The sequence below is a fragment of the Trichechus manatus genome, unplaced genomic scaffold, assembly GCF_000243295.1.
Source record: "Trichechus manatus latirostris isolate Lorelei unplaced genomic scaffold, TriManLat1.0 scaffold00292, whole genome shotgun sequence".
Lineage (NCBI taxonomy): Eukaryota > Metazoa > Chordata > Mammalia > Sirenia > Trichechidae > Trichechus > Trichechus manatus.
The window spans coordinates 1213091-1240131 of record NW_004444228.1 but is presented as its reverse complement, the minus strand read 5'-3'; the positions used below and the strand labels follow the sequence as shown (position 1 = coordinate 1240131).

General features: G+C 35.7%; 2 protein-coding genes across 13 annotated transcripts in view; one reads left to right on the top strand and one right to left on the bottom strand.

The window, feature by feature from the left end:
* DNM1L (dynamin 1 like) overlaps nt 1-27041 on the top strand; it is a 52298-nt gene that overhangs the window by 10668 nt on the left and 14589 nt on the right. For 4 of the 11 annotated variants that reach the window (XM_004390251.3, XM_004390252.2, XM_004390253.2 and 1 more), the window contains exons 2-9: nt 6076-6223; nt 14295-14341; nt 14671-14742; nt 17529-17615; nt 19301-19463; nt 21438-21558; nt 23692-23823; nt 24751-24957. In XM_004390251.3, coding sequence (XP_004390308.1) covers nt 6076-6223; nt 14295-14341; nt 14671-14742; nt 17529-17615; nt 19301-19463; nt 21438-21558; nt 23692-23823; nt 24751-24957 — 977 coding nt within the window. Of the gene's footprint in view, nt 1-6075; nt 6224-12822; nt 12862-12888; nt 13808-14294; nt 14342-14670; nt 14743-17526; nt 17616-19300; nt 19464-21437; nt 21559-23691; nt 23824-24750; nt 24958-27041 lie in introns of those variants that run through there. The other 7 variants (XM_012559666.2, XM_012559664.2, XM_012559663.2 and 4 more) reach the window with 5 other exon arrangements.
* Nucleotides 23162-27041, bottom strand: part of YARS2 (tyrosyl-tRNA synthetase 2) — a 33685-nt gene continuing 29805 nt past the window's right edge. The window contains exons 6-8 of one of the 2 annotated variants that reach the window (XR_002822927.1): nt 24783-24851; nt 24229-24266; nt 23162-23283 (exon numbers count right to left, since the gene is read on the bottom strand). The gene's annotated coding sequence lies outside the window, so the exon portion shown is untranslated. The remainder of the gene's footprint in view (nt 23284-24228; nt 24267-24782; nt 24852-27041) is intronic. The other variant, XR_002822928.1, reaches the window with a different exon arrangement.

The following is a 27041-nucleotide window of genomic DNA, read 5'->3' as shown; positions in this document are numbered from 1 at the left end:
TAAGGCTTGCTTTATGGCCTAATATGTGATCTATTCTAGAGAATGTTCCATGTGCCTTAGAAAAGAAAGTATACTTGGCTGCTGTTGGGTAAAGTGTTCTGTATATGTCTGTGAGTTCATGTTGGTTGACTGTGGCATTTAGACGTTCTGTGTCTTTATTGAGCTTCTTTCTGGATGTTCTGTCCTTCACTGAAAGTGGTGTGTTGATGTCTCCTACTATTCAGTGCTGTTAGAATTTGTTTTATGTATTTTGGAGCCCTGTCGTTGGGTACGTAAATATTTCTCATGGTTATGTCCTCCTGGTGTATTGACCCTTTTATCATTATATAGTGTCCTTCCTTATCCTTTGTGGTGAATTTTGCTTTAAAGTCTATTTTGTCCGAGATTAATATTGCCATTCCTGCTCTTTTTTGAGTGTTGTTTGCTTGATATATTTTTTCCATCTTTTAAGTTTTTGTTTGTTTGTGTCTTTGAGCCCAAAATGTGTCTGTTGTAGTCAGCATATAGACGGATCGTGTTTTTTATCCATCCTGCCACTGTCTGTCTCTTTATTGGAGCATTTAGTCAATTTACATACATCGTAATTATTGATAGGTATGAGTTTAGTGCTGTCACTTTGATGTCTTTTTTTGTGTGTTGTTGTTGACAGTTTCTTTGTTCCACTTAATTTTCTGTGCTGAGTCGTTTCTCTTTATGTATTTTCTTCTCATCTTTTTCATTGTTGTTGATTTTGTATTTGCTAAGTCTTTATGTTTTTCTTGTTTTTTATTTTGATGTATAGGATTGTTAGTTTCCTTTGTGGTTACCTGAATATTTACGTCTATTTTTCTCAGTTTAAACCAATCTTTTATTTCTTGGTATCGCTTTGACTTCCTTTCCATATGAAAGTTCTATAACTACATTATTTAGTCCCACTTTTTTGCTTTAATTTTGTCATCTTTTACATATTGACGTCTTTGTTTCCCTGTTTTCAGTGCTTTAGCTTTAAATTATTTTTGTGACTTCCCTATCTGAGTTGATATCTGGTTGTTCTGTCTTGTGTTCTAGTCTTGGGTTGTTATCTGATGCTATTGATATTCTAACCAGAGGACTCCCTTTAGTATTTCTTGTAATTTTGGCTTGGTTTTTACAAATTCTTTGAACTTCTGCTTATCTGGAAATGCCCTAATTTCGCCTTCATATTTGAGAGACAGTTTTGCTGGATATATAATCTTGGCTGGCAATTTTTTTCCTTCAGGGTTTTATAAATGTCATTCCATTGCCTTCTTGCCTGCATGGTTTCTCTGAGTAGTCAGAGCCTCATCTTACTGACTTTCCTTTGTAGATGACTTTTTGTTTATCCCTAGCTGCTCTTATTCTCTCTTTATCTTTGGTTTTGTCAAGTTTGACTATGTCTTGGTGCCTTTTTTTTTGCATTTACCCTGTGTGGGGTTCAGTGAGCTTCTTGGATAGATATCTTTTCATCTTTCACGGTATTAGGGAAGTTTTCTACCAACAAATCTTCAACAATTCTCTCTGTGTTTTCTGTTATCCCCCCGTTCTGGTACTCCAGTCACTCATAGGTTATTCCTCTTGATAGAGTCCCACATAATTCTTAGGGCTTCTTCATTTTTTTAAATTCTTTTATCTGATTTTTCCTCAAATAAATTGGTGTCAAGTGCTTTATCTTCAATCTCACTAATTCTGATTTCCATTGCCTCAGTTCTGCTCCTGTGACTTTCTCTTGAAATTTTATTGTTAATCTTCTGGACTCCTGTTTGCTGTCTCTGTGGATTCTTGCAGCCTGTTAAATTTGTTATTATGCTCTTGAATAACCTTCTTAAGTTCCTCTGTTGCTTTGTCTGTGTGTTCCTTGACTTGGTCTGCATTTTACATGATATCTTTCCTCATTTTTTGAAGACCTGTGTATATTAACCTTTTGAATTCTGCCTCCAGTAATTCCAAGAAGTTCTCTTCCTCCAGGAGGTTTCTTGGTTCTTTGTTTTGGTCGCTTGCTGAAGTCATCATGGTCTGTCTCTTTATGTGATTTGATATTGACTGTTGTCTCTGAGCCATCAATAAGTTATTATATTTATTTATTTTATGTTTGCCTACTGTGTCCTAGCTTCTTGTTTTGTTTTGTTTTAATATGCCCAAATAGGCTGGTCTTGTGAGCTGCTTTGATTATTGGCGTCTTTGAAGCTCTCACGTCCTGTCACCAGGTGGTTAGAGCTGTTACTAGGTATATTATCCCAGGAGTCCCTTACTTTTCTTGTGTGGATTCAGCTTACTTGTCCAGGTCATCGGTCACTGAATGTGTGGTGCAGGCTCTCACCTACGGTCCTAGACCGGCAGGAGTGATTGGAATAGGCACAGGTATCTGGCTACAGTAGGGGGTTATGTGCTGAGCAAGGTGGGGGCTGATGGCTGCCCCTAAGTGCCTGGGTAGAAGGCATGTCCCAGTTCCCTAGAGTGCATAGGTGAGTGGGTTTTGCGGCCAGACTTTGGGCACCCAGTGCTATTGGCTGTAAGGATTGGGAGGCACCACTTATTCTTGGACCCTTGTCGTGGGTGGCTAGGTCAAGTTGGTGGAGCCACCAGTCTTCAGGCCCCTGATGTTGGTGGGTGAGGACCCTGCTTAATGGGCAGGGCAGTGTCAAATGTCATGAATCTGCCACTCCCCCTTAGCTGTTGCCATTGAAAATAGGCTTCAGGTATATCCCCTGTTGTACTGTGCTACTGAGGGCCTACGCTGTTTAAATGGGCCCACACAGGGCTAGGCAGGGGTGAAAGGCATTCAAAGTCCTTGGACCCCTTCTGTGCATGCCTAGGCAAAGAGGCTGTGCCTGCCCTGAGTTCCCAGCTTAGGGGAGCTGGCAGATTATTTTTTCCTGTTTGTTAATTTGTTCCCTCTCCAAAGCTGGGAGAACGGGCTGGGGGCCCACGCAACAGGTCCTACTTCCAGCCCAGGGGCTGCAGCAATCGCTGAAGCCAGACCAGGACCAGAACAGAGCAGGGAGGGGGCAGGTAAATGGGAGAGAGGTACTTCACAGAGAGGGGAAGGTTATTTTTGATCCCACGTGGTAGTGGTAGGTTAGACGTTTGTACTTCCATGGATTCAATGCTGCTTCTCCCTGGTTCCAGAGGCTTGAGCAGACTCTCCGCCATTCGATTTTTCCCAATGTGGAAAATGTTTGATTTCTCCCGATGTGGAAAACACGTCCTAAGCGCTACTGCTTGCCTCTGCCTACACGCACAAGAGGGTCCAGCTTGCAGGGTGCTGGCTAGGTCAGGTCTGGCAAATCCTCACTGCTTCTGAACTGTCTCTCCCTCCCCCTGCCACTCAGTCCGACTCCTCAACTTTGTCTTTGATGTTCAGGGCTCCTGGATTGTCATGTATAATTGATTCACTTGTTGTTTTGGGTCTTTGTTGTAAGAGGGACTACAGGAAGCATCTTACTACTCCAGCATCTTGGCTCCATTGCCTCCTTGAGTCTGTTTTGATAGTTTTTGCCTTATTAGGTATTTAACCATTTCATCTAGGCTGTCTAATTTTTTAAGGAGCCCTGGTAGCACAATGGTTAAAGTGGTCAGCTGCTAACGGAAAGGTTGGCAGTTTGAACCCACCAGCTGCTCTGTGGGAGAAAAGACCTGGCCATCTTCTGCTGTAAAGATTACAGCCTAGAAAACTCTATGAAAAAAAAAAACACAAGAAAACCATTGCCGTCGCGTCGATTCCAAAGATTCAAATTCTAAAATCAGGAATAAAAGAGGAGACATTACTACCAACCTTACAGAAATAAAAAGGATATAAGGGAATACGATGAACTTATGAGTTGGAAACCCTGTGGGGCAGTTTTCTACTCTGTCATATGGGTCAGTATGAGTTGGAATCAACTTAACGGCACACAATATCATCTAATTTTTTGGCATACAATTGTTCAATTTGAATTTTCTCTCTTTTGCTTGGTTAGTTAGTCTAGCTAAAAGTTTGTCAATATTGTCGATGTTTGCAAACAACCATCTTTTGGTTTTGTTGATTTTTATTTATTGCTTTTATATTCTCTGTTTCATTTACTTCTGCTCTAATTTTTATATTCCTTCTGCTTGCTTTGCAGTTCATTTTGCTGTTTTTTAGTTTCTTAAGGTAGAAGGTTAAGTTATTGATCTGAGATCTTTTTTTTTAATGTAAGCATTTACAGCTATAAATTCTTCTCTAAGTACTGCTTTGGCTGTGCCTCGTAAGTTTTGGTATCATGTTTTTTCTTGATATATTATGCCTTGGTATCAGTTTTAGTGTTTTATACTATTCCTCTATTGTCTTCCCTTCCTTAGTAGATTATTTTTTTTTAATCAAGTAAGGCTTTAAGTGCTTCCTCCTAGGAATAGTTAATTGCGTACTTAGTATGTTTCAGGTACTATTTTTTTTCAAATAGCCTTTATTTCTTAGAACAGTTTTAGATTTATAGAAAAATGGGAAAGGTAGTACATGTAGTTCTCATCTATACCACACTCAGCTTCCCTATGAGTAACATCTTACATTAGTATGGTACATTTGTTAAAATTAATGAATCAAATATTGGTATGTTATTATTATTAATGAAAGTCTATACTTTATTTGAATTTCCTTAATTTTTACCTACCTATTTGTGTTCCAGGACCCCAGCCAGAATACCACATTACATTTAGTTGTACATTTTGGCTTCTCTTGGCTGTTACAGTTTCTCAGATTTTTCTTTTTTTATGACCTTTTTTTTTGATGACATTGACAGTTTTGAGAAATACTGGTCAGATATTTTATAGGATGCACCTCTATTGGAATTTATATGATGTTTTTCTCATGATTAGACCAGGGTTATGGGATTTTGGGAGGAGGGCCATAGAGATAAAGTGCCATTTTTATCACCGCAGATCAAGGGTTCATGCTGTCAACATGACTTATCACTGTTGAGTTTGACCTAGATCAGCTGGATAAGGTAGTGTTTGTTGCAATGTTACTCTTTTCCCCCCATTTCTATACTATGCTTTTTGGAAGGAAGTCACTATTCGCAGCACCTACTTTAAGAGTGGGGAGTTATCACCTCCTCCTTGAGGGCAGGATATCTACATAAATTATTTGGAATTCTTCTCTATGGGAGATTTGTCTCTTCTCATTTATTTATTTATACAATCATTTATTTATATCAGTATGAACTCAGTGAATACTTATAAAGAGCTTTATAAACTAATAAGAAACATACAAATCACCAGCAGTTGAACAAATAAATCACTGAGAGAAATACAGAAAGTCTTTAAACAAAAGGATGCTTGACCTCAATAAAAAATAAATGCAAATTTAAACAAGCTGTCAGTGTTCATCTATCTAAGTGGCAAAGATCCAGAGAGGTGATAATGCCTAGTGCTGATGGAGATGCAGCAGATTCAGTAAACTCATGTCAAACTGTTAGAGGTATAGTGTGGTGCCATTTTGTGGTATGTAGTTTGTCAGTACTATGAATGCTTAGAATCTGCATGCTCTTGAATCACAGCAATTTCATTTATATGCATTAAATCTAAGGAGGTAATAAGTCAAGGTTATATGTACAAGCATGTTCGTTGCAGCATTGTTAATAATAGCAGAAACTGAAAACCATTTAAAATATCCTCAACTGGGTACTTTTACTATTTAACCATTAAATACAGAAGTTCATATATTGATGTGGAATGATATCCCTGATCATTATGTTAAAAATACAAGCAGGTTAGAGAAAAATACACATAGTACTGCCTCATTTATAGTAAAATATGTACATATTATAGGCATGGTTTTATATATACAAATATTGTATAGATTTTGAGAAAACCTGGTTGTGAGAGTATCATGAAAGGTAGGAGAGTATCATGGGGTTGGGGTGAGGCTATTATATTCTCTGCATTTTGATTTAAAAAAAAAAAAAGATCATGTAATAGAAAATTTAAATAAATTTTCCTTTTTTAAAAGTCTCTGCACTAATTTTTTCTTGTAAAAGAGTTTCTTTGCTGCTTTTTTAGCACAGTCTTATGGAGTTTCAAAAAACTCTGATAAACTCATATTACTCTTGTATATTCTGTTTTCAGAGCAGTGGAAAGAGCTCAGTGCTAGAAAGCCTAGTGGGGAGGGACCTGCTTCCCAGAGGTACTGGTATTGTCACCCGGAGACCTCTCATTCTGCAGCTGGTCCATGTTTCACCAGAAGATAAACGAAAAACAACAGGAGAAGAAAATGGTAAATTTCAGAATTGGGATAAGAATTATTTTAAAATTCGTTTTTGGTCTGTTCTTAAAAAGATGTTTACTGATTTTGATAATTAGAAATTAGTGGCTATATCAAAATGAGAAGTACTGTGAAGAGAATCAGTATGCATTTTTCTCATATAAAAAAAAAAAAAGTAATTTTTGTTGTTTTGAAGGGCCATGAATAAACTTACTGGGAATAGTCCCTTTTTGATAATTCAGCTCCTTAGTAAACTATTGCTAATGCTATTTATATGAATTTTAATGGAGGATTCAGTGAAACACTCAGTAAACAGGAGTCAGTTTTTGTGTCCGCATTTTAAAGTTTCTTTTCTAGTTTTTAAAACAACTTTTTTTTTTTAATTTTGAATCAGAATTTAAATCATTTAGATTCCAGTTGAAAAGATTTTGTTTTAAGTAAAATTAAATGACTTTGTTTTTCCCCTTAGCAATGTTACCTCACCATCCCTTTTCTGGTCTTACCATTTGTCTGCTGGGAAAGGCTAATTGATTTATTTTTCCCTTGTTTTAAAGTGAATATTATTTATATGAGAAGTTTTTGTTTTGTTTTTTAAACTATCCTTCTCTTGCTGAGGCTTACTTATATAAAAACCAAACCAAACCAGTTGCTGTCCAATTGATTCCAATTCATGCTGACCCACTATTTTTAAGATTTCCATACCCCCTACCCCCATATTCAGGCTTAGCCTCCAGCTAAACTCATATTAGGGTATCTCTTTAATGAGTTATATGATTCGGAAGAGGATATGGAACAAAGGATATCGTTGATGTCAGATGGATTTTGGCTGAAAGCAGAGAATACTAGAAAGATGTTTACCTGTGTTTTATTGACTATGTAAAGGCATTTGACTGTGTGGATCATAACAAATTATGAATAACATTGCAAAGAATGGGTATTCCAGAACACTTAATTGTGCACATGCAGAACTTGTACATACACCAAGAGGCAGCCGTTCAAACAGAACAAGGGGATACAGCATGGTTTAAAGTCAGGAAAGGTGTGTGTGAGGGTTGTATCCTTTCACTATACTTGTTTAGTCTGTACGTTCAACAAATAATCCAAGAAGCTGGACTGTATGAAGAACACGGCATCAGGATTGGAGGAAGACTCATTAACAACCTGCAATATGCAGATGACACAACCTTGCTTGCTGAAAGTGAAGAGGACTTGAAGCACTTACTGATGAAGGTCAAAGACTACAGCCTTCAGTATGGATTATACTTGAACATAAAAGAAACAAAAATCCTCACAACTGGACCAATAAGCAACATCATGATAAACAGAGAAAATATTGAAGTTGTCAAGTATTTCATTTTACTTAGATCCACAAGCAACACCCATGGAAGCAGCAGTCAAGAAATCAAACGCATTGGGCAATTCTGCTGCAAAAGACCTCTTTAAAGTGTTAAAAGCAAAGATGTCACTTTGAGGACTAAGGTGTGCCTGACCCAAGCCATGGTATTTTCAGTCACCTCATATACACGCGAAAGCTGGACAGTGAATAAGGAAGACCAAAGAAGAATGAATGCATTTGCAATATGGTGTTGGCAAAGAATATTGAATATACCATGGACTGCCAGAAGAATGAACAAATCTGTCTTAGAAGAAGCACAGCCAGAATGCTTTTTAGAAGCAAGGATGATGAGACTTCATCTCACGTATTTTGGGCCTGTTTTCAGGAGGGACATCATGCTTGGTAAAGTAGAGGGTCAGTGAAACAGAAGAAGACCCTCAATGAGATGGAATGACACAGTGGCTGCAGCAGTGGGCTCAAGCATAGCAGTGATTGTGAGGGTGGCACAGGACTGGGCATGTTCCGTTCTATTGTTCATAAGGTCGGTATGAGTTGGAACCGACTCAATGGCACCTAACAGCAACAACAATGAATAGTAAACGTGGAGTATTAAAAAAAGAAAATAAGCACTGTCCTTTTTTATAGGCAGTTCTTTTTTTTGTTAAGCAATATATTTTTTAAAATGCTGTCTATTTTAAAGTTGCTTATTAAATACGTATCCTATATTACTCATACTTAATGTATTAATGAGTTTTGAAATGTCTGATGATAGTAATAGTATGTTTTATCTTCCTGTTTTGTTCAGTGTTTAGTTCTGACTTTGTCTTATTGATAAAAGCCTGCAAAATAGCTCTGATTATTAAATTACATTTGCAGCAGAGTACCATGTTTATTTCTTAGCTGCAAAGATCTGCTTTTCAATGAAGTTTCATTCTACTTCTTATATTCTGATCTAGGACAGGATGATAGTATTCTTGAAATTGAAGTGACTTTAATTTCTGTATCTGAGTCTTCATTCATTTATTATAGGAGTAATGGGTGATGACTTGAGTTTTTTTTTTTTTTAAATCACATTTGTGCTGAGCATCTACTTTGAGTCTAGAAAGTTAATTACTGATGCAAGTTAATGAAGTTGTAGGTGTTAACAAATATTTTTGGATAGACTGCCAGAGGATATGTAGGAGCTTTAATTATATCAGGTAGCTTCTTGGCATATTATTCATCACTTTGCATTTCTGTAATATTTCTTTATTATTGAATTCTGAACCTTTAATCATTTTGGACAATCTATGTTCAGCATCAAATATATAGAATAATACATTCTACATTTCATTCTTACTGATTTCATCAAATTTACCAAATACCTTAAACTAAGACTTTAAAAACTATAAGACACTATGTCTCTTTCTTAACTTTTAATTGTTTTCAGTAACCTTGAAAACGGCAGCTGATATCCTAACTCTCAGAAAGCTATCTGCAAATGTTGGTATTGTTTCCTTAGATAAAACTTTGCTTATTAGAAAAGGATGTACAGGCATACCTTGTTTTATTGCGCTTCGCAGATACTGCGTGTTTTACAAATTGAAGGTTTGTGGCAACCCTGTGTTGAGCAAGTCTGTTGGCAGCATTTTTCCAACAGCACATGCTAACTTCCTGTCTCTGTCACATTTTGGTAATTCTCAAAATATTTCAAACTTTTTCATTATTATTATATCCGTTATGGTGATCTGTGATAAGTGATCTTTGATGTTACTATGGTAATTGTTTTGGGGCATCAGGAACCTCGGCCATATAAGATGTTGAACTTAATTGATAAATTTGTGTATGTTCTGACTGCTCCACCAACCAGCCATTCTCCTGTTTCTCTCCTTCTCGGGCCTCCCTATTCCCTGAAACATGACAGTATTGAAATTAGGCCAATTAATAACCCTACAGTGGCCTCTAAGTGTTCAAGTGAAAGGAAAAATTACATGTCTCTCACTTTAAATCAAAAGCTAGAAATGGTTACACTTAGTGAGTAAGGCATGTCAAAAGCCAAGACAGGCTGAAAGCTAGGTCTCTGGCACCAAACAGCCAAGTTGTGAATGCAAAGGAAAACTTCTTGAAGGAAATTAAAAGTGCAACGCCAGTGAACACACGAATGATAAGAAAGCTGTCTTAGTCATCTAGTGCTGCTACAACAGAAATACAAGTGGATGGCATTAACAAAGAGAAATTTATTTCTTCACAGTAAAGTAGGCTAAAAGACCAAATTCAAGGCGTCAGTTCCAGGGAAAGGCTTTCTCGCTCTGTCAGCCTTCTCACACCTATGTTCCCCCGGACTAGGAGCTTCTCCATGCAGGGACCCCGGGTCCAAAGGACACGCTCTGCTCCTGGCCCTGCTTTCTTGGTGGTATGAGGTCTGCCTGTCTCTCTGCTCACTTCTCTCTTTTATATCTCAAGAGATTGCCTCAGGACACAGTCCAATCTTGTAGATTGAGTCCTGCCTTACTAACATAACTGCCACCCATCTTCCCTCATTAACATCATAGAGGCAGGGTTTACAACATATAGGAAAAGCACACAATACCAGGAATCATGGCCCAGCCAAATTTGATACACACATTTTTGTGGGGACATAATTCAATCCATGACAAAAGTGAAACAGCCTTATGGTTGATATGGAGAAAGTTTTAGTGGTCTGATTAAAAGATCAAACCAGCCACAACATTCCCTTAAGCCAAATCCTAATCCAGAGCAAGAACCTAACTCTCTTCAATTCTATAAAGGCTGAGAGAGATGAGTTCTACTGTGGATAAAATGCTATCAAATAGCAACACATACTACAGAGAAATATTTCATGAAAAGAAGAGTCAGTCGATGCAGCAAACTTTATTGTTGTCTTATTTTAAGAAATTGTCACAGCCACCCCATCCTTCAGCAACTACCACCCTGATCAGTCAGCAGCCATCAACACTGAGGCAGGACCCTCCACCAGCAAAAAGATGACTCGCTAAAGGCTCAGATGATGGTTAGCATTTTTTAGCAATAAAGTATTTTTTATTAAGGCATGTACATTGTCTTTTTACACGTAATGCTATTGCACACTTAATAGAGTATAGTGTAAACATAACTTTTATATGCACTGGGAAACAAAAAAATTCATATGATTCGCTTCTTTGTGATATGTGCTTTATTGCAGTGGTCTAGAACCAAACCAGCAATATCTTTGAGGTATGCCTGTACATTTCAGCTATAGAAGTGTGACCTCCTTGTTACCTCTTTGTTCGTATATCTGCTATCTTTTGTTGACATCTCTTCTTAGTGGATGGTCAGTAAGTCTGCTTATCTTTACGTGTGTGTGTGTGTGTGTGTGTGTGTGTGTGTGTGTGTGTATATAGATATATGCATTCTCCCCCGCCAAGCTTAGTGCTTATTTCTCATATTAAAACAACAACAACAACAACAAAACCCTCACTTATAACAACAACTCAACTGGATTATTCAGGACACAAAAGAGTTCATGAATTTTGAGTACTAAATGTGTCTTATTCTAGGATAGTTCCTTAGTTTCTCATCAGAGCCTCTTTATCTTTGGAATAAATAATTCTAGCCTGTCATAAGTCATTCTAACTCAGAGGAAATTAGAAACAGTGAAGTAGGTAAAGATATAGTTAGTGAGAAGAGTATGGAACACGTGACGAGAGAGCAGAAAGAGGACGAGAGATGAGAAAGGGGAAAAAAAACATAAGCAGACAGAAGAACTTCAAAATAAAGGAAAAACATCAGTCTCTGACCATTTTGTATAGGGATTTATATCCCCTGAGGGCTTTGTTATGTAAAAAGGCCTGCCTTATCACTAATAGGCTAATTTAAGAACAGTGCATTCTAAAATGACATAGAGAAGTGTAATCCGTTTTAGATACAGGTCCATGAAAACTGGCTAAAATAAGAGGGTTGACATGTCGTGGGGTTGTTAACCAATGTCATAAAACAATATGTGTACTACTGTTTCATGAGAAACTATTTTTTCTGTAAGCCTTCACCTGAAGTACAATTAAAAAAACTGGCTAAAATAAATATTTCATTGTTTAAATATGTATAATTTAATTATCAGGAAAGGTTAATGTGAGATCTTTTATTCCCCTAACTATGCAGGATAATTGGGGCGTCAATATATAGATTTATGGGATTTTGTATAAAATTTTTCAGCTTGACTTCCACTTCTGCCAATGTGAAAGAATTTTCTCTTAAATTCTTACTAAAAACAAAACAAAATGAAACCTTTTTAGAGTAGGGTGGTAGTTTAGTTTGAACTTTGCACTCCACAACTATTTTCATATGTTTGTAAGAAATAAATCAAGCTTTCCTCAGATTTCCCCTTTAGACAGAATCTACAAGTGGCATGCTGATTAAAGACCAAAATTGTGCTGCTATATATTCTACCTCTGAACAATGTCAGTGGATATTTTGAAAATTATTAGAGTTCATGTTGGGGAAAGACAAGTTGTTGAACTAAAGCAAAATGTTTTTGTTTTTGTTTTATACAAATGTATATGCTTAGTAGAACAATTCCTAAAAATATGGGTGTAATTTATTACCTCTATTTAGTTATCTATTTGTAAAAGTAATCAGTTGCCCCCAAAAGGAAGAAAAATTATAAATAAGAATTAAGGGGAAAGGCAGGACCAATTTTTCTGCACAGAGGCTTGTGGTACAAGCAGTGGTAGTTGCCCTTTGGATTGAATCCCTGAAAGTGAAGAGTTACTTTTTGGGTTGTTCTGTTAAATTCAATATGTACTTCAAAGAAAATAACCCCTTATAAAGCTCTGTCTTAGCTAATAGGGTAAGTGCTTGTATACACTTATTAAGTCTGTGAAAGATGTGTTTAGTATATTTTGTAGATTCTTTTCAGGTAATTCATCTTTTCCAGTAGTAGGTTATCAAATATTTAAGGGCAAATTTTTTAATAGAGGATTAATTTTAATCCATTTGTGTCAGAGTTAGAAACCAGCAACGACATAATTGTAATGAAAGTTTGTTTTCTAAAAATGTTAAGGGTAAAAATGGCACACAATATGCTTGGCTTATGTCCTACTTTTTAAAATTATATACGTCTCTCTAATTCTAGATGTAAATTTTGAATAATTCAATGTTGTGTGCATTTGAAATGTGTTTAGGTTTCTGCACATTTGGTTTTTTTAAAAGGTTTAAAATTTTAGTGATAAGCACTAAACTTATCATTCTGTGCTAAGCACTAAACTTATCATTCTGTGCTGTTTCTCTTTAACTACAGACCCTGCTACATGGAAAAACTCAAGACACCTTTCTAAAGGTTTCCTTTTTCCATTTGTTTTTGGCCCTTTTTCTATCATGCCTGCATGTGTGCTTCTGTACTCTTACAGGCTGTGTGCATTTTTTTTTCCTTCCATTTTTATTTGCCTAGCCACATTGATTGCAGGTGTTAGTGGTTCTTGTTATCTTTTTGACATTGCATCAAAATGCAAGCTTTTTTGGTGGTGAATGTAATGTTATTTTTATTTTTAAAAACATGCTTGTGAAGCCAGGCCTCCTTTATATGATACGGTAAATTAAACACACCCTTTGGTATGTAGTACCCTGCCTCTGTGAGTTCTTTTTACCTAGATTACTCCAGTCCTTCCATGAGACTTCTTGGAAGAAGGTACTAAGCTTCAAGTAGGTGAGCATTTTACTTGCGAAAAGGATCCAGTTTTATTTACCTTTATTCCACCAAAGACTTGATCTAGCTTTTTCTCAATAAATATTCATCTGAATATCTTAGTCATGTTTATTTTGACTTCAGGTGGCTGATAAGCATTATTCGACAAGCTTAATTGTTACAAAATGTAAAACTACTCTGAATTTAGCAAAAGCAAAATAGCTGTGCCTGAGGGAGGCAAAGTTAGATTATCTTCCTATAATTAAACATTTCTAGCTTCTCTGGGAAAAAGAGAACAAAACTTGCTCTCCAAGTTTTAGACCACTTCACACAGTGTATACGCTAAATGTGTTTTCCTTTTCTCTAGCAAGTACAGAAGTAACGGACCTAAGATTGGAAACTGGAAACTCCAGACAGTGCATATGCCAGGATGTTTTTGTTTGTTTTTCTCCATTTCATTTCTTTCCCACCTACAATTCCAAGGGAAAACATTGTCTCAGCCCTTGGGAAAAAAATCACCTTGAAAGTGCATAAAAATTCCAGAGCAGTTCCAGGTTACTAAGAGAGCTCTGTAAAGGAACAACAAATTGTGACTTTATAGGTAACAGGAAACAAAACAAATTAGTTTGAAAAATCAGTAGTTTCATTCACATATTATAATTTTTTTAATCTCCAGTTATGTGTGTAAATTTATTTATTATATGTGCTTTTGTGTTACTCAGTAGGATTCTTTATTGAGTATTTTTTTTGGATAATAATGCTTTTATGTGTAAGATGTTTAAAAAAAAGAATATGCCTTTTAATAGAATATGATTACATACAAACTGAGAAGTGAACAATTTTATTCATGAAATCCAGATTTCAAATAATTGGAGGGCCTGTGAGCTCGTCTACCTGAAGTTAGTCATGTCTTTGAAATACATGATAGAATTTTTAAAAGTATAATTTAGCAGGTTTACAACACATAACTTACAGTTAATGGCAAAATAGGAACAAATGACAACTTATTATGTTGCCTTTTTGAATCCCTAACTAAAGGTAACAAGTAATTTCCGTAGTTACCAATAAATGATTTTTTCTTTTTCCAGGGGTTGAAGCGGAAGAATGGGGTAAATTTCTTCACACCAAAAATAAGGTAATCACACAGAATATATAATGAAGAAATAACATATTGAAAATAATTTTTTGTGTGTGTGCAAGTAGTTGATAATTTAGTTTCTTAGCTTGATTCTCTCTAATTTAGAGATGCTTAACTGTTTTGGGATCAGGCAGCTTTGAAAAGCTCAAAAAAACTATGAATCCTTGTCTTAGAAAAATATATGCATATATTAGATTTTGTTCACTAATTCTGTGAAGCAAATCCACAGACATCCTTCAAGTTTATGGACCCCCCCCCCCGCAGCCACCCTTAAGAACTTTTTATTTCATTTTGAATATCATGCTCTTTTTTTCAACAATTTTTAGCTTTACACGGATTTTGATGAAATTCGACAAGAAATTGAAAATGAAACAGAAAGAATTTCAGGAAATAATAAGGTAGGCATCCTTTTAGAGCTGGAAAGCATGATCATTAATAAATACATCATTGAGGGAGTTATTTATATAATGTTGTCTGGCCAAAAACTCAAAAACAAACCTGTTGCCATCAAGTCAGTTCCAACTCGTGGCAAACCCGTGTGTTATTTAAAGAGTAGAACTGAGCTCCATAGGGTTTTCTTGGCTGTAATCTTTATGGAAGCCGATCGCTTGTCCTCTCTGTCACTGGATGGGTTTGAACTGCCAGCCTTCCAGTTAGTGAGAACAAGCCTTTTGCATAATCCTGGTCTTTGAAAGGATCTGATGAGAAAAATGAAATATTTTCACAAGTATATAAAAACTTTGCTTAAAATCCCTTTTATCTGTTTCATAGAACTTTTACATACTGTGAAATATTTCATTTGGATGTTTATTCTTGATCCTATTGTGTACATGCCACTTTATTACATAATTATTTTACTTAATACTGTTACAACAAACTATCTTTTTATGATGGACTGATTGTAATCTGACTCAAGAATCATAATTTATGAGGTACATGTATTTTGGAGACCTCTTTTTCCTACCTGAGTCAGGCCAGATTAACTTACAGAAGCAAAGAGATAAGTAAATTTTTTAGTGAAAAATGAAAAGTAGCAAGTTAACAACTGAATTACTTTATTTTCTAAGATTGTTAGAATCTAAAGTAAATTGGCTGTCTAAGATACTACTTATGTTGACACCAGGTGCTCTCCCTGCCTCCCCCTAAATGCTTCTCTTTTCTCTCCTTTCTTTATTCCTATTACTTTTCTCTCTGTTCCCTTCCTTTTTGTTTTTACTGCCATTCTTGTATTTTATCTGAAGGCACATGTGGCAGCCACAGACTTAGTCTCACAAGAGGGCCCTAGCCTAGTACTAGCATTCAGCAAATCTCTCTTGAGCCCTTGTATCTGCAAAATACTGTGCTGGGAAGGTTGTTTCCTGACCAAAAAAGAAAAGGCATTTTTGGAGCCCTATTAAGTCTTTATGTCTATTCAGGAAATTTGTTTCTGTTTTAGTGGTTCACTAAGCTTTGTTTATTATTGAACTCTAGGCTGGTAACCATTAACTTATTGCCATTGCTATCATCCTTTCCTGAATTTCTAATAACTGTGTTGTATAGAAGAGGTAGAAAAAGTGGCAGATAACTAGATTAGCTCGTCCCCAGTCCTGTAATTATATCAGGGTTGATTTTTGCTTCCGGCATATTCTTAATCATACCACCAGTCTGGATTATCTTTCCTGTGATCCCCTTGGATTCACTGAACTCAGGAATTGGTGGTAATTTTGCACAGGACCAAAATTTAGAGTGGATGTGAGACTATTGATTATGAAAGGAAAGTTTTTAGTTACACTAAACTGAATGTCACGAAAAAGTGAGTCTATATACCTACAAAATGTTCAGTTAATGCTGAGGATATAGTTTACTTACTTAGCAGGCTTTGATCTACAATGTCTCAAAGATGAGGAATCTTATATGCCCAGATCTATGAATATCTCTTCTTTTCTAAATAATGTGTGTAATGAAGTAAATGATACTCTGATCTTATGCGAGTAGTTTTATATGTCTGAATATGTGAATTATTTCATACACCTAACATAAAGCCCTGAAGGACTTGAAATATCTATGAGATTGGAGTTGTAAAGGTATTTGCGGGGAAGTGACAGGCTGCTCAGTAAGGAAAAAAAGCACAGAAAATGTCTTGCCATATGGGGCAAAGTATTGCATTGAACATGGTAGGGAAATTACATGGCAATAAAGATCCTGAGAAATAAACAACCTAGGTAGGGATGTAGAATATCGACATATGACTTGAGAACACAGGAGTATTTAAAATAGAAACGTAGTTCAGAGTAATATAATACAGCAAATGTAAGTGCATAGGGAACTCAGAATAAAGAATATTCTAGAAAAGCTTCCTGGATAATGAGAATTTTCCGTGAGTTAATAAAGAAAGATACATAAGGTAGATACATAGATGGGAGGACATTTAAAGACAAGTTGTGAATATCTTGTAAATATCATTCTACATGGAATTTACCGAATCCTAAAACTTGTGGAAGGTTGGTGCTAAGGTGAGGGATGTCTTCTCCACTAAGTCTAGTGGAGAGAAAATACATATCTCTCACTATCTACATTCTTATTATTTGAATTTAGGGGTCTAAAGATTCTGATGAATCCCTTACCATACACACTCTTGACACTTGATGTTTAAAGCTTGGGAACCAAAATGATTTGGATAACTTGCTATCTGCCCTTCTCTCTCTGAACACAGGAACCTAATAAATTTGCATAGTGGGGGATAGGTTATTCTTTTGTTTAGCACTAAGTGTATTAAACATATTTAAGAAATTGTATCAGCTTAGAATTAAGAGAAAAGAATGCAATTGTGTAGGAAAAATAATTACATTAATGGTATAGGGTTTGATAGGATTATAACCTGCTATATGGTTAGCTGCCTTACTTCCTATGTGTTTCATCAGGTTTTAATTGTTGAAATGTTTTAGGGATCATGGTTTAATTCATATTTAAAAGCATCTAATGTCTGTTACTTCCAAAAAATCAGCCATTGAACATCCTATGGAACACAGTTCTACTCTGACACACAGGGGGGGTCACCATGAGTCAGAGTCAACTCAGTAGCAACCGGTTTTTATGGGGGGCTGGGAGGTTAATGTCTATCTACGGGAAATGAAGTTTACTTTAATATTTCATGTTTCACTGAAATTTAATGTGATTTTAATAGAATATTTTAAAACATTTTTAGGGAGTAAGCCCTGAACCGATCCATCTTAAGATATTTTCACCCCACGTTGTTAATTTGACACTTGTGGATTTGCCAGGAATGACCAAGGTATGGAATAGTTGTTATTCATTGTGGATTTGGTAATGTTTGTTTTCAGTTGAACCAATGGGGTTTTTTCCTTAATCTCGTATGAGAAGAATCGGCTTTTTTTGCCACCACACTTGATCTGTTAGCAGCATTTGACATAGTCCAGCCCTCCCTTCTTGAAACACTTCCTTTACTTGGCTTCTAGGATACCACACCCTACAAGTTTACCTCCAATCTCTCTGGCCACTTCTTCTCAGTCTGTTTTGCTGGTTTCTTCTTATCTCCCCAGTGTCTAAACAGTGAGTGCCCCAGAGCCCAGCTCTTAGATCACTTACCTTTTCTAGATGCACTTAACCCCTTGAGTTCATCAAATCTTATGGCTTTAAGTATATGAATGTCTGTATGCAGACAACACTCATAGACTTGTATATCCAACTGCCTACTTGACATATACACTTAAATGTCTACTAGGCAGTTCAAACTCACCAGCCACTACGCAGGAGAAAGATGTGGCAAGCTGCTCCCATAAAACAGAAACCCTATAGGGCACTTATACTCTGTCCTATAGGGTCGCTATGAGTTGGAATCAAATCTGTGGCACACAACAACAACAATATATAATACAGAGAAAAGATTGAAGTTGTCAAGGATTTCACTTTACTTGGATCCACAATCAACACCCACGGAAGTACCAGTCAAGAAATCAAAAGACGCATTGCACTAGGCAAATCTGCTGCAAAAGACCTCTTTAAAGTGTTGAAAAGCAAAGATGTCACCTTGAAGACTAAGGTGCACCTGACCCAAGCCATGGTGTTTTCAGTCGCCTCATATGCATGCAAAAGCTGGACAGTGAATAAGGAAGACCAGAGAAGAATTGACGCCTTTGAATTGTGATGTTGGCAGAGAATATTGAATACACCATGGACTGCCAAAAGAACAAATAAATCTGTCTTGGAAGACGTACAGCCAGACTGCTCCTTAGAAGCAAGGATGGTGAGACTACATCGCACATACTTTGGGTATGTTATCAGGAGGGATCAGTCCCTGGAGAAGGACATCATGCTTAGTAGAGGGTCAGCCAAAAAGAGGAAGACCCTCAACGAGATGGACTGACACAGTGGCTGCAATGATGGATTCAAGCATAACAACTACTGTGAGGACGGCACAGGACCGGGCAGTGTTTCGTTCTGTTGTATGTAGGGTTGCTATGAGTCAGAACCAACTCAATGGCACCTAACAACTACACACACACACACACACACACACACACACACACACACACACATTTGTTTATTGTCTGCCTTCATCACTAAAATATGAGCTCTGTGAGGGCAGGAATTTTGGTCTGTTTTGGGTTCACTATTGTGACAATCTGATATGTAGAACAGTGCCTAAAATATAGTAGGCTGCAATAAATACTTCTCAGTTGAATGAATGAATTTGTCTTTAGGCAGTTAACACTGACCAATCCTTAACATGAGATTGTGCTATGTAAACTTCTGCACAAAGATAAACTTTTGATATTTATAAGGATTATATTTTGAGACTTTCGTACATTGCAAAATTCATAAATACCACTGTAGTATATTATTTCTTATTTTTGACTATAAATGGAGTAATATCTATATTCTGTGGATTAAATGGAAAATGAACAGAAAAAAAGGTCAATCAATTTTTAGTTCCTTGCTCATCTCTGTTTGGTTTAGGTGCCTGTAGGTGATCAACCTAAGGATATTGAGCTTCAAATCAGAGAGCTCATTCTTCGGTTTATCAGTAATCCAAATTCCATTATCCTCGCTGTCACTGCTGCTAATACAGATATGGCAACATCAGAGGCTCTTAAAATTTCAAGAGAGGTGGATCCAGATGGTAAGGACAGATGTTAATATGTAATGAGATGCTTGATTTACAAAGTTAAATCTACCCTCAAGAAAGTAATTTTTATTTTTAAAACAAGTATCTCTAGTTGTTAATATAGACTTAAAAAATAATGCTTTCCTATTTTGCTTATAATTTCAAATAGAAATTCTGGTGGAAAATACAGAATGAATGAGTTGCTGTACAGGCCAGGCAAAAATACTTCACATAGTATCCATATTTGTAATGGTTACCTAATAACTTTTAAATTACAAAATGCCTTTTCAAAAAGGTTTCTTGTTTTGTATAAGTAAAACTATTTAGGTTTTTGAATGGCCGGCTTCTAAGAATTGATAACTCTCATAGTAGATAATCATGGTAGATTGTTATGGTATAGTCATTATAATAGCTACATTCTACAGGGTAGAAAATGTTTAGACATGCTCAAGTCAGAGAGGATTCTTAGAAGTAAAGGTAAAATTCTTTTGTGAAGCATCTGTAACCCTGAGGGTTAGTTCATTCTGTGGGTCAGTGTAAGATACTTGATTAATAATGTCATGTGTATCTTTTATTGTATATAAAAAACCAGCTTGTAAAACAGTGGTTATTATTGCTGCTGATAAATGTATGTTTTGCCCCATAACAAAGCAAATTATTTTACTTGAGTATTTGGAAGGTCTATGGGCTGTCATGTTTCTCTTCTGCTTTTTAGAATTTTGAATACAAATTTGATAGGAAATGTTAGTGCTGAGATTGCTAAATAAAATTTCCATAAGCACAGTGGGAAATGTAGAAAAAATAATTTTTTATTTTGTTTTTAATAAATATTTTTACTGCATGAGTAATTCATGTTCATTTCAGTTAGATTAAAAGATAAACTGTATCAAAGGATTTCTCATGTCTTGATTTAAAGTATACTGTTAAGCATTTTATATGCATTAATTATATTTTAAGCCAACCCTTAAGCCATAAATATGATCATAGTTATGATCTAGTAATCTTAATTTTAGGAAATATCAGGAATAATCCAATCTAGTATTATTTACAGTATCAAAAAATTACAATCAACCTAAAATGCCAACAGTAGGAATGATTAAGCAAATTAAGATGTTTGCCAATAACAGGGTAATGTGAAATCATTAAAAAGGGTGATTTTGTAGATTTGGAGCAATATAGAAGAATTCTTATAATTGAAAAATATCCTAAGTAAAAGTGTACATTTGCCAAGCAGCTGGAACTCTCAAACATTACTGCTGGAAATACAAAATGGTACAGCCACTTTGGAAAACAGTTTGGCAGTTTCTTATATAGTTAAATCAGCAATCCCATTCCTAGATACTTACTCAAGTTAAATGAAAACATACATTCCTATAAAACCTGTATGCAAATAGTTACAGCAGCTTTATTCATAATCTCCAAAAACTAGAAACAATTCAAATGGTAAATGAATAACTAAACTGTAGTACATCCATACAATGGAATAAACACTACTCAGCAATAAAAGGAGTAAACTACTGATAAATGCAACAACACGAAAGACTCTCAAATGCATTATGCTAAGTAAAAGCAGCCAGACTCAAAAGGCTACGTACTGTATGATTCCATTTACATAACATTCTGGAAAAGGCAAAACTAGGGATAGAAAGGGGGTTTTACTGGGTAGCACAAGAAAATTGGGGAAGTAATGGAACTGTTCTGTGTCTTGAGGTGGTAGTGACATAACTCTTCACATTTGTTAAAACTCATAGAACTGTATACCAAAAAAGAATAAATTCTAATGTAATTTAAAAAAAAATTTAAAATGCTTATAAAAAAGTCCTGGGAGCTAATAAATTACATGTGAAAAATTTTTAAAGTATTTATAAACAAAACATTATACCAAAATTTATGACAGAGGTAATGTTAGGTGGGATTATAGATGAGGATTTTCTTTTATTTAATATTTAATGGCTTTTCCAAGGTCATTTTCTTTTTTTCATTTACCAGGTCGCAGAACCTTAGCTGTAATCACTAAACTTGATCTCATGGATGCGGGTACTGATGCCATGGATGTATTGATGGGAAGGGTTATACCAGTCAAACTTGGAATAATTGGAATAGTTAACAGGTTAGCAATTAATAATGTGGTAAGAACTGCAGCGTTCTCCTTTCAAAGCAAGTCTGAATTTCTAAAAGCAGTCACTGAAATGTGGTAGTGTCTTTCCACTCCCTCCTCCACCCCCCCATTTTAATATAGTCTTAGTATTGCTAAAGAATTCATTATTCTAGGGAGAAAAGAAGGAGCCCTGGCAGCACAATGGTTAAGCACTCAGCTGCTAACCGAAAGGTTGTTGGTTCAAAGCCACCAGCCGCTCCGCAGGAGAAAGACCTGGCCATCTGCTACTGTAAAGATTATAGCCTAGAAAATCCTACGGGGCAGTTCTGTTCTGTCACACGGGTTCACTATGAGTCGAAATCAACTCTACGGCGTTCAACAACAACAATCCAAGGAGAAAAGAGATTCACTAAAGCCTTCTGCAAATATTTTTAGTGGGGAGTATGTCTAAAGTAAGCAGTGCCACAAACTGTGTTGTGTTAAGCCATGCCATGAGTAGAGAGCGCTGGGTAAGGAACAAAAAAAAGTACTGTCTAATTTGCACCCAATCAAGAAAGAGTTTGTTAAGATGGTAGGATTTTAATAGATTGGTTTTTTAACCTCTAGCGTTAGTGATTCTATATAATTACCAGGAAGTGACTTGGAGAAATTTTATTAAAGATATCCTAATTATAAATAGCTGGTATTAAAAACTGTGGAAAGGGAGCTATTATTGAGGGTGTAACCATGTTTTAGACACTCTTCGGAGTGTCAGCAATTTGCAAATGGTATTCTTTGAACCCTCAAGACGACTCTGAGGTAGGTGTTGATGTCTATTTTATAATCAGAAAACTCAGGTTATACATTTACCAAAATCACATGGCTAGTAAAAGGCAAAGGGTCATGGTTTATGTCCCCCCAAAAATGTGTGTATCAGTTTGGCTGGGCCATGATTCCCAGATTGTGTGGTTGGCCTCCATTTTGTGATTGTAATTTTATGTTAGAGGATTAGGGTGGGATTGTAACACCCTTAATAAAGTCACATCCCTGATCCAATGTAAAGGGAGTTTCCCTGGGGTGTGGCCTGCACCACCTTTTCTCTCTCAAGAGATAAGAGGAAAGGGAAGCAAGCAGAAAATTGGGGACCTCATACCATCAAGAAAGCAGTGCTGGGAGCAGATTGTGTCCTTTGGACCGGGGTCCCTGCGCAGAGAAGCTCCTAGTCCAGGGGAACACTGATGAGAAGGCCAACAGAGAGAGAGACTTCCCCTGGAGCTGACGCCCTGAATTTGGACTTTTAGCCTACTTTGACTATGAGGAAATAAACTCCTCTTCGTTAAAACCATCCACTTGTGGTATTTCTGTTATGTCAGCACTAGATGACTAAGACACAAAGCCATATTCAAATGGAGATCTCTCTTAATCCAAAGTGTTTATAAAGTAGGAAGCACTGAAATCATCGTAAGATCTGGGCTCTAGTTCCGTTCTTAAAACTAGATATAATGTGGGTTTAAAGGATGCCTAACATCTTAGGGTTTCGGACATTTTAAAAATGAAAATGTTTTACCAAATGATGTCTTTAAGATCCATTCCAGTTGTCAGCTTCTGTTAATATATCATTCTACCACACTCCCACTTTTTTTTTTTTTTTTTAATTCCACTGTTTCCTTTTCAGGCAGGCAGGTTGTATAATTTGTTGTATTTTGTAGATGACTGCTCTTCAAGTTAACTTAGATATTTTCGGTAGAAATTAGTTGCCTGTCCGTGGATAAAAGATACAGTTGACTAAAACACAGTATTTATGTACCTGTCTATTCCTGACTTAAGAGTATTACATTTGACTACAGTTAATGGTAATAATGAGTCTAAACTATTCAGGTGTTAATTATTTATAAGTCATATAGTTCATATCTTGGCTGTGCTACTTAATATGCAACCCTGGGTAAATTAGTTAATCTCTGAGCTTCAGTTCCTTTAATAATACTTATCACATAGAATTATTATGAGAATTAAGTAAAATAATCCACCTCGGGCATAAGGAACAATGCCTGGTGTGTGACAAGAACTTAATAAATTTTAGGCTGTCATTATCACCATCAGCACTGTCATCATCTAAGGACCACAATTTGACTTTACTTGAACAGTTTTGCTATTTTTCAACTTTAGGAGCCAGCTAGATATTAACAATAAAAAGAGTGTAACTGATTCAATACGTGATGAATATGCTTTTCTTCAAAAGAAATATCCGTCTCTGGCCAATAGAAATGGAACGAAGTATCTTGCTAGGACTCTAAACAGGTAACATTTTTTACCTTTTGGAAAATGAGATGTTTTTGGTTTGCCAGTAGGGGTCTAGGACCTTTCTATTGTCAGTTTTTTAAATGTTCATAATGTTCTCGTGTGTACAGTTTCACTTTGGTTTCTTTTATAGTAGGTTCTTGATAGTGTCTCTGTTTTTATTGGGGTGGTTGGCAGTAAATCATATAGTCTAGAATGATGACGTGAATTTTAAAAATTTTTAAATGAAATTTCTGACACTATTTTTAAGGATAGTACTAGATAGCAAATGATTCCACTTCCACTTTGGATTTCAGGAAGTGAACTACATTTCTGATTTTTACATAATCTATTTTTAATTTAGGATGTCATTATTTCTCTTCATAGTAGAATTCAAATTGTATTCCTTGAATTCTGAATACCCACCGATACGATATCAGGACTGGAAGACATTTCTAGATGATCTGTAAATGACGAGAGTAAAAGCCATTTTCTCTTCTGTCTTATTCACAATCTCTAAATCAATTAATTTATTAAGATGGGCTTGGATCTTAATAAGATTAATTTTCACTATGGTGGGTACCCACTGTAAAAGATAAGTCAATGAAATGAAAATATATAGGTAGAATTAGATCAAGTGGCTTACTTTCTTTGAGGACATTACAATAATATGAAAATAATTATTTTTTTCATTTACATTTGATTCCCTAGCAATCACTACAATTTGATAGGACTAAGGCAAATTAAAACAGCATTGACCAAAACAGCTTCTTTCTTGTCATTTTTCAAACTAAGTATTTACCTGTATTCTAAGACTGCATTATATCCTGCCAAGACAAATTATTTGGCAGGTTTTCTCCATTTATCTGCATTTTAAAAATTTGACCTGTTTGGGCCTTCAGAACATACATTTTTACTTGAAAATTCTTTGTTTCTAACCTTTGTTAGGTTACTAATGCATCACATCAGAGATTGCTTACCAGAGTTGAAAACAAGAATTAATGTTCTAGCTGCTCAATATCAGTCTCTTCTGAATAGCTACGGTGAACCTGTGGATGATAAAAGTGCTACTTTACTCCAGCTCATTACCAAATTTGCCACAGAATATTGTAACACTATTGAAGGAACTGCAAAATATATTGAAACTTCAGAACTGTAAGTAATTTTTCTGTGGATTTGGTTACCAGGATTGCTAAATCACTTAATCTTCTGTTAAAATGCCTTTGTAACTCTGAGATTATCTGATTGTGATTTATCATCTATAGAGATATAATTTTGTAAAAATGATAGGATGATGTCTGTCTGATATGTATGTAAAAATGCTTTATAAATTATGTAAAGCACAGTAAAAATTTCAGGTATTTTTTAAAGATTTTAATTTATAAGCATTTTTTATATTCCTTAATTCAACTTTTAAAATGTTTCTTGTTTCTTTAATACATGAAGTATAACTGCTCATGGAAAAAATTAGAAAGTGCCAATAAGTAAAAAAAGAATAAATGAAAACAAAATTACCCTTAAGCCCACCATCAGAGATAACCTCTGCCTACAGTTTGACATTGGCCTTCCAGACATTTTTCTATGTATCTATAGTATAAATGCTTGTATTATGTATCTTTAAAAATCAGATGCTATATATGCTATTTTGAAATAATTTCTTTAAACAACATATCACAAATAACTTTCTAATATTAATTATACATCTATATTATCATTCTTAAAATTTGCGTAGTAGTTTACTCTTTAGAGAGGTTCCTGAGTGGTGCACAAGGTTTGCGCTTGACTACTAACATAAGGGTTGGTGGTTTGAACCCACCCAGCAGCACCTCAGAAGAAAGTCCTGACAGTCTGCTTCCATAAAGATTACAGCCAAGAAACCCCTATGGGGCAGTTCTACTTTGTAACACATGGGGTCGCCATGAGTCGGAATCAACTTGATATCAACAGCTTTTACTTTTTAGATATACCCACAGTTGTTTAACCAATCCCCTACTAATAACCAATACCCTACTATTTGATAGTTTGTTTTCAATTATACACAAATGTAAATAATGTTGTGATGGACTACCTTGCACCTATCTTTGGGGATATGTATCCAAATTCCAGGAAGTGGAATTACTGGATTAAAGGGTAAAACATCCTCAAAGTCTTATTACGTATTGCCATACTATTAGTAGAATGTAGTTTTACTACTAGCAATATATAAGACTATTCACTTCTATACACCCTCATTCTTTTTTTAAACTTTCCATTTTGAAATACAGATTCACAAGAAGTTGCAAAGAAATATACAGGGAAGTCCTTCACTTCACTTCACCTCTCCCATTGTTGATATCTTGCATAGCTAAGTACAATAACAAAACTAGGATAACAATAGGATATGATAGGATAACTAGGATACAATAACAAAACTAGGAAATGGACATTGGTACAGTCCACAGAGCTTATTCAGATTTCACCAGTTATACATACGCTCGTGTGTGTGTGTGTGTGTGTGTGTGTGTGTGTGTGTGTGTGTATGTATGTATGTGTGTGTCTTGTATCTTCATGTGACCCAGGTGGTCTTTTATATGAGTTAACTCCATAAAGAGATAGATTGTTTAACAGTCTATTGAATAGTTATTAAATATATGGAATATTGAGGGAAGTAAAGATTACTAAGATGAGTCTTCAAGGAGTTCAGTGGGTAAGGTGGGTCACGGTAATGTGAGGCTTGATTAGATGGCAAAAGGAGCACAATTCTCTTTATTTAGCTTCTTATTCAAAACAATGTATGTCCAGAAAAGTACATACATCTATCCAGCTTTATAAATAATTAATAAAGCAAATATTTGTGTAATCACCTAATCAAGCAAGCTTTTAGAACAATGAAGAGAGTCTTTTTAAATTTATTTCAAAGATTGGGAGAGCTCCATAGTTAAGAAGGCGTTTGAGTTGGGCTTTGAATAGAATTTGGGAAGGCAGTATAGAGAAAGGCTTTTCAGGCTCGCTAACAGCTAAGAATAATGGAGGGTATACTTGGAGAATGGCATGTACAGTGATGGAACATAACAGGAGATGAGGCAGGAAAGATGTCTAGGGACAAGATTGTAGGAAGTCTTGAATATCTTGTTCCAGAATTTGGGAAGCTTCCTACTATAAAAAATAAAACATTTTTGGTCAGAGAAGTAACCTGTTTCAGAAGGATAATAATTCTGGTCATTATGGAAAATTATTTGGAGAGGGGAAAGGTGGGAGGC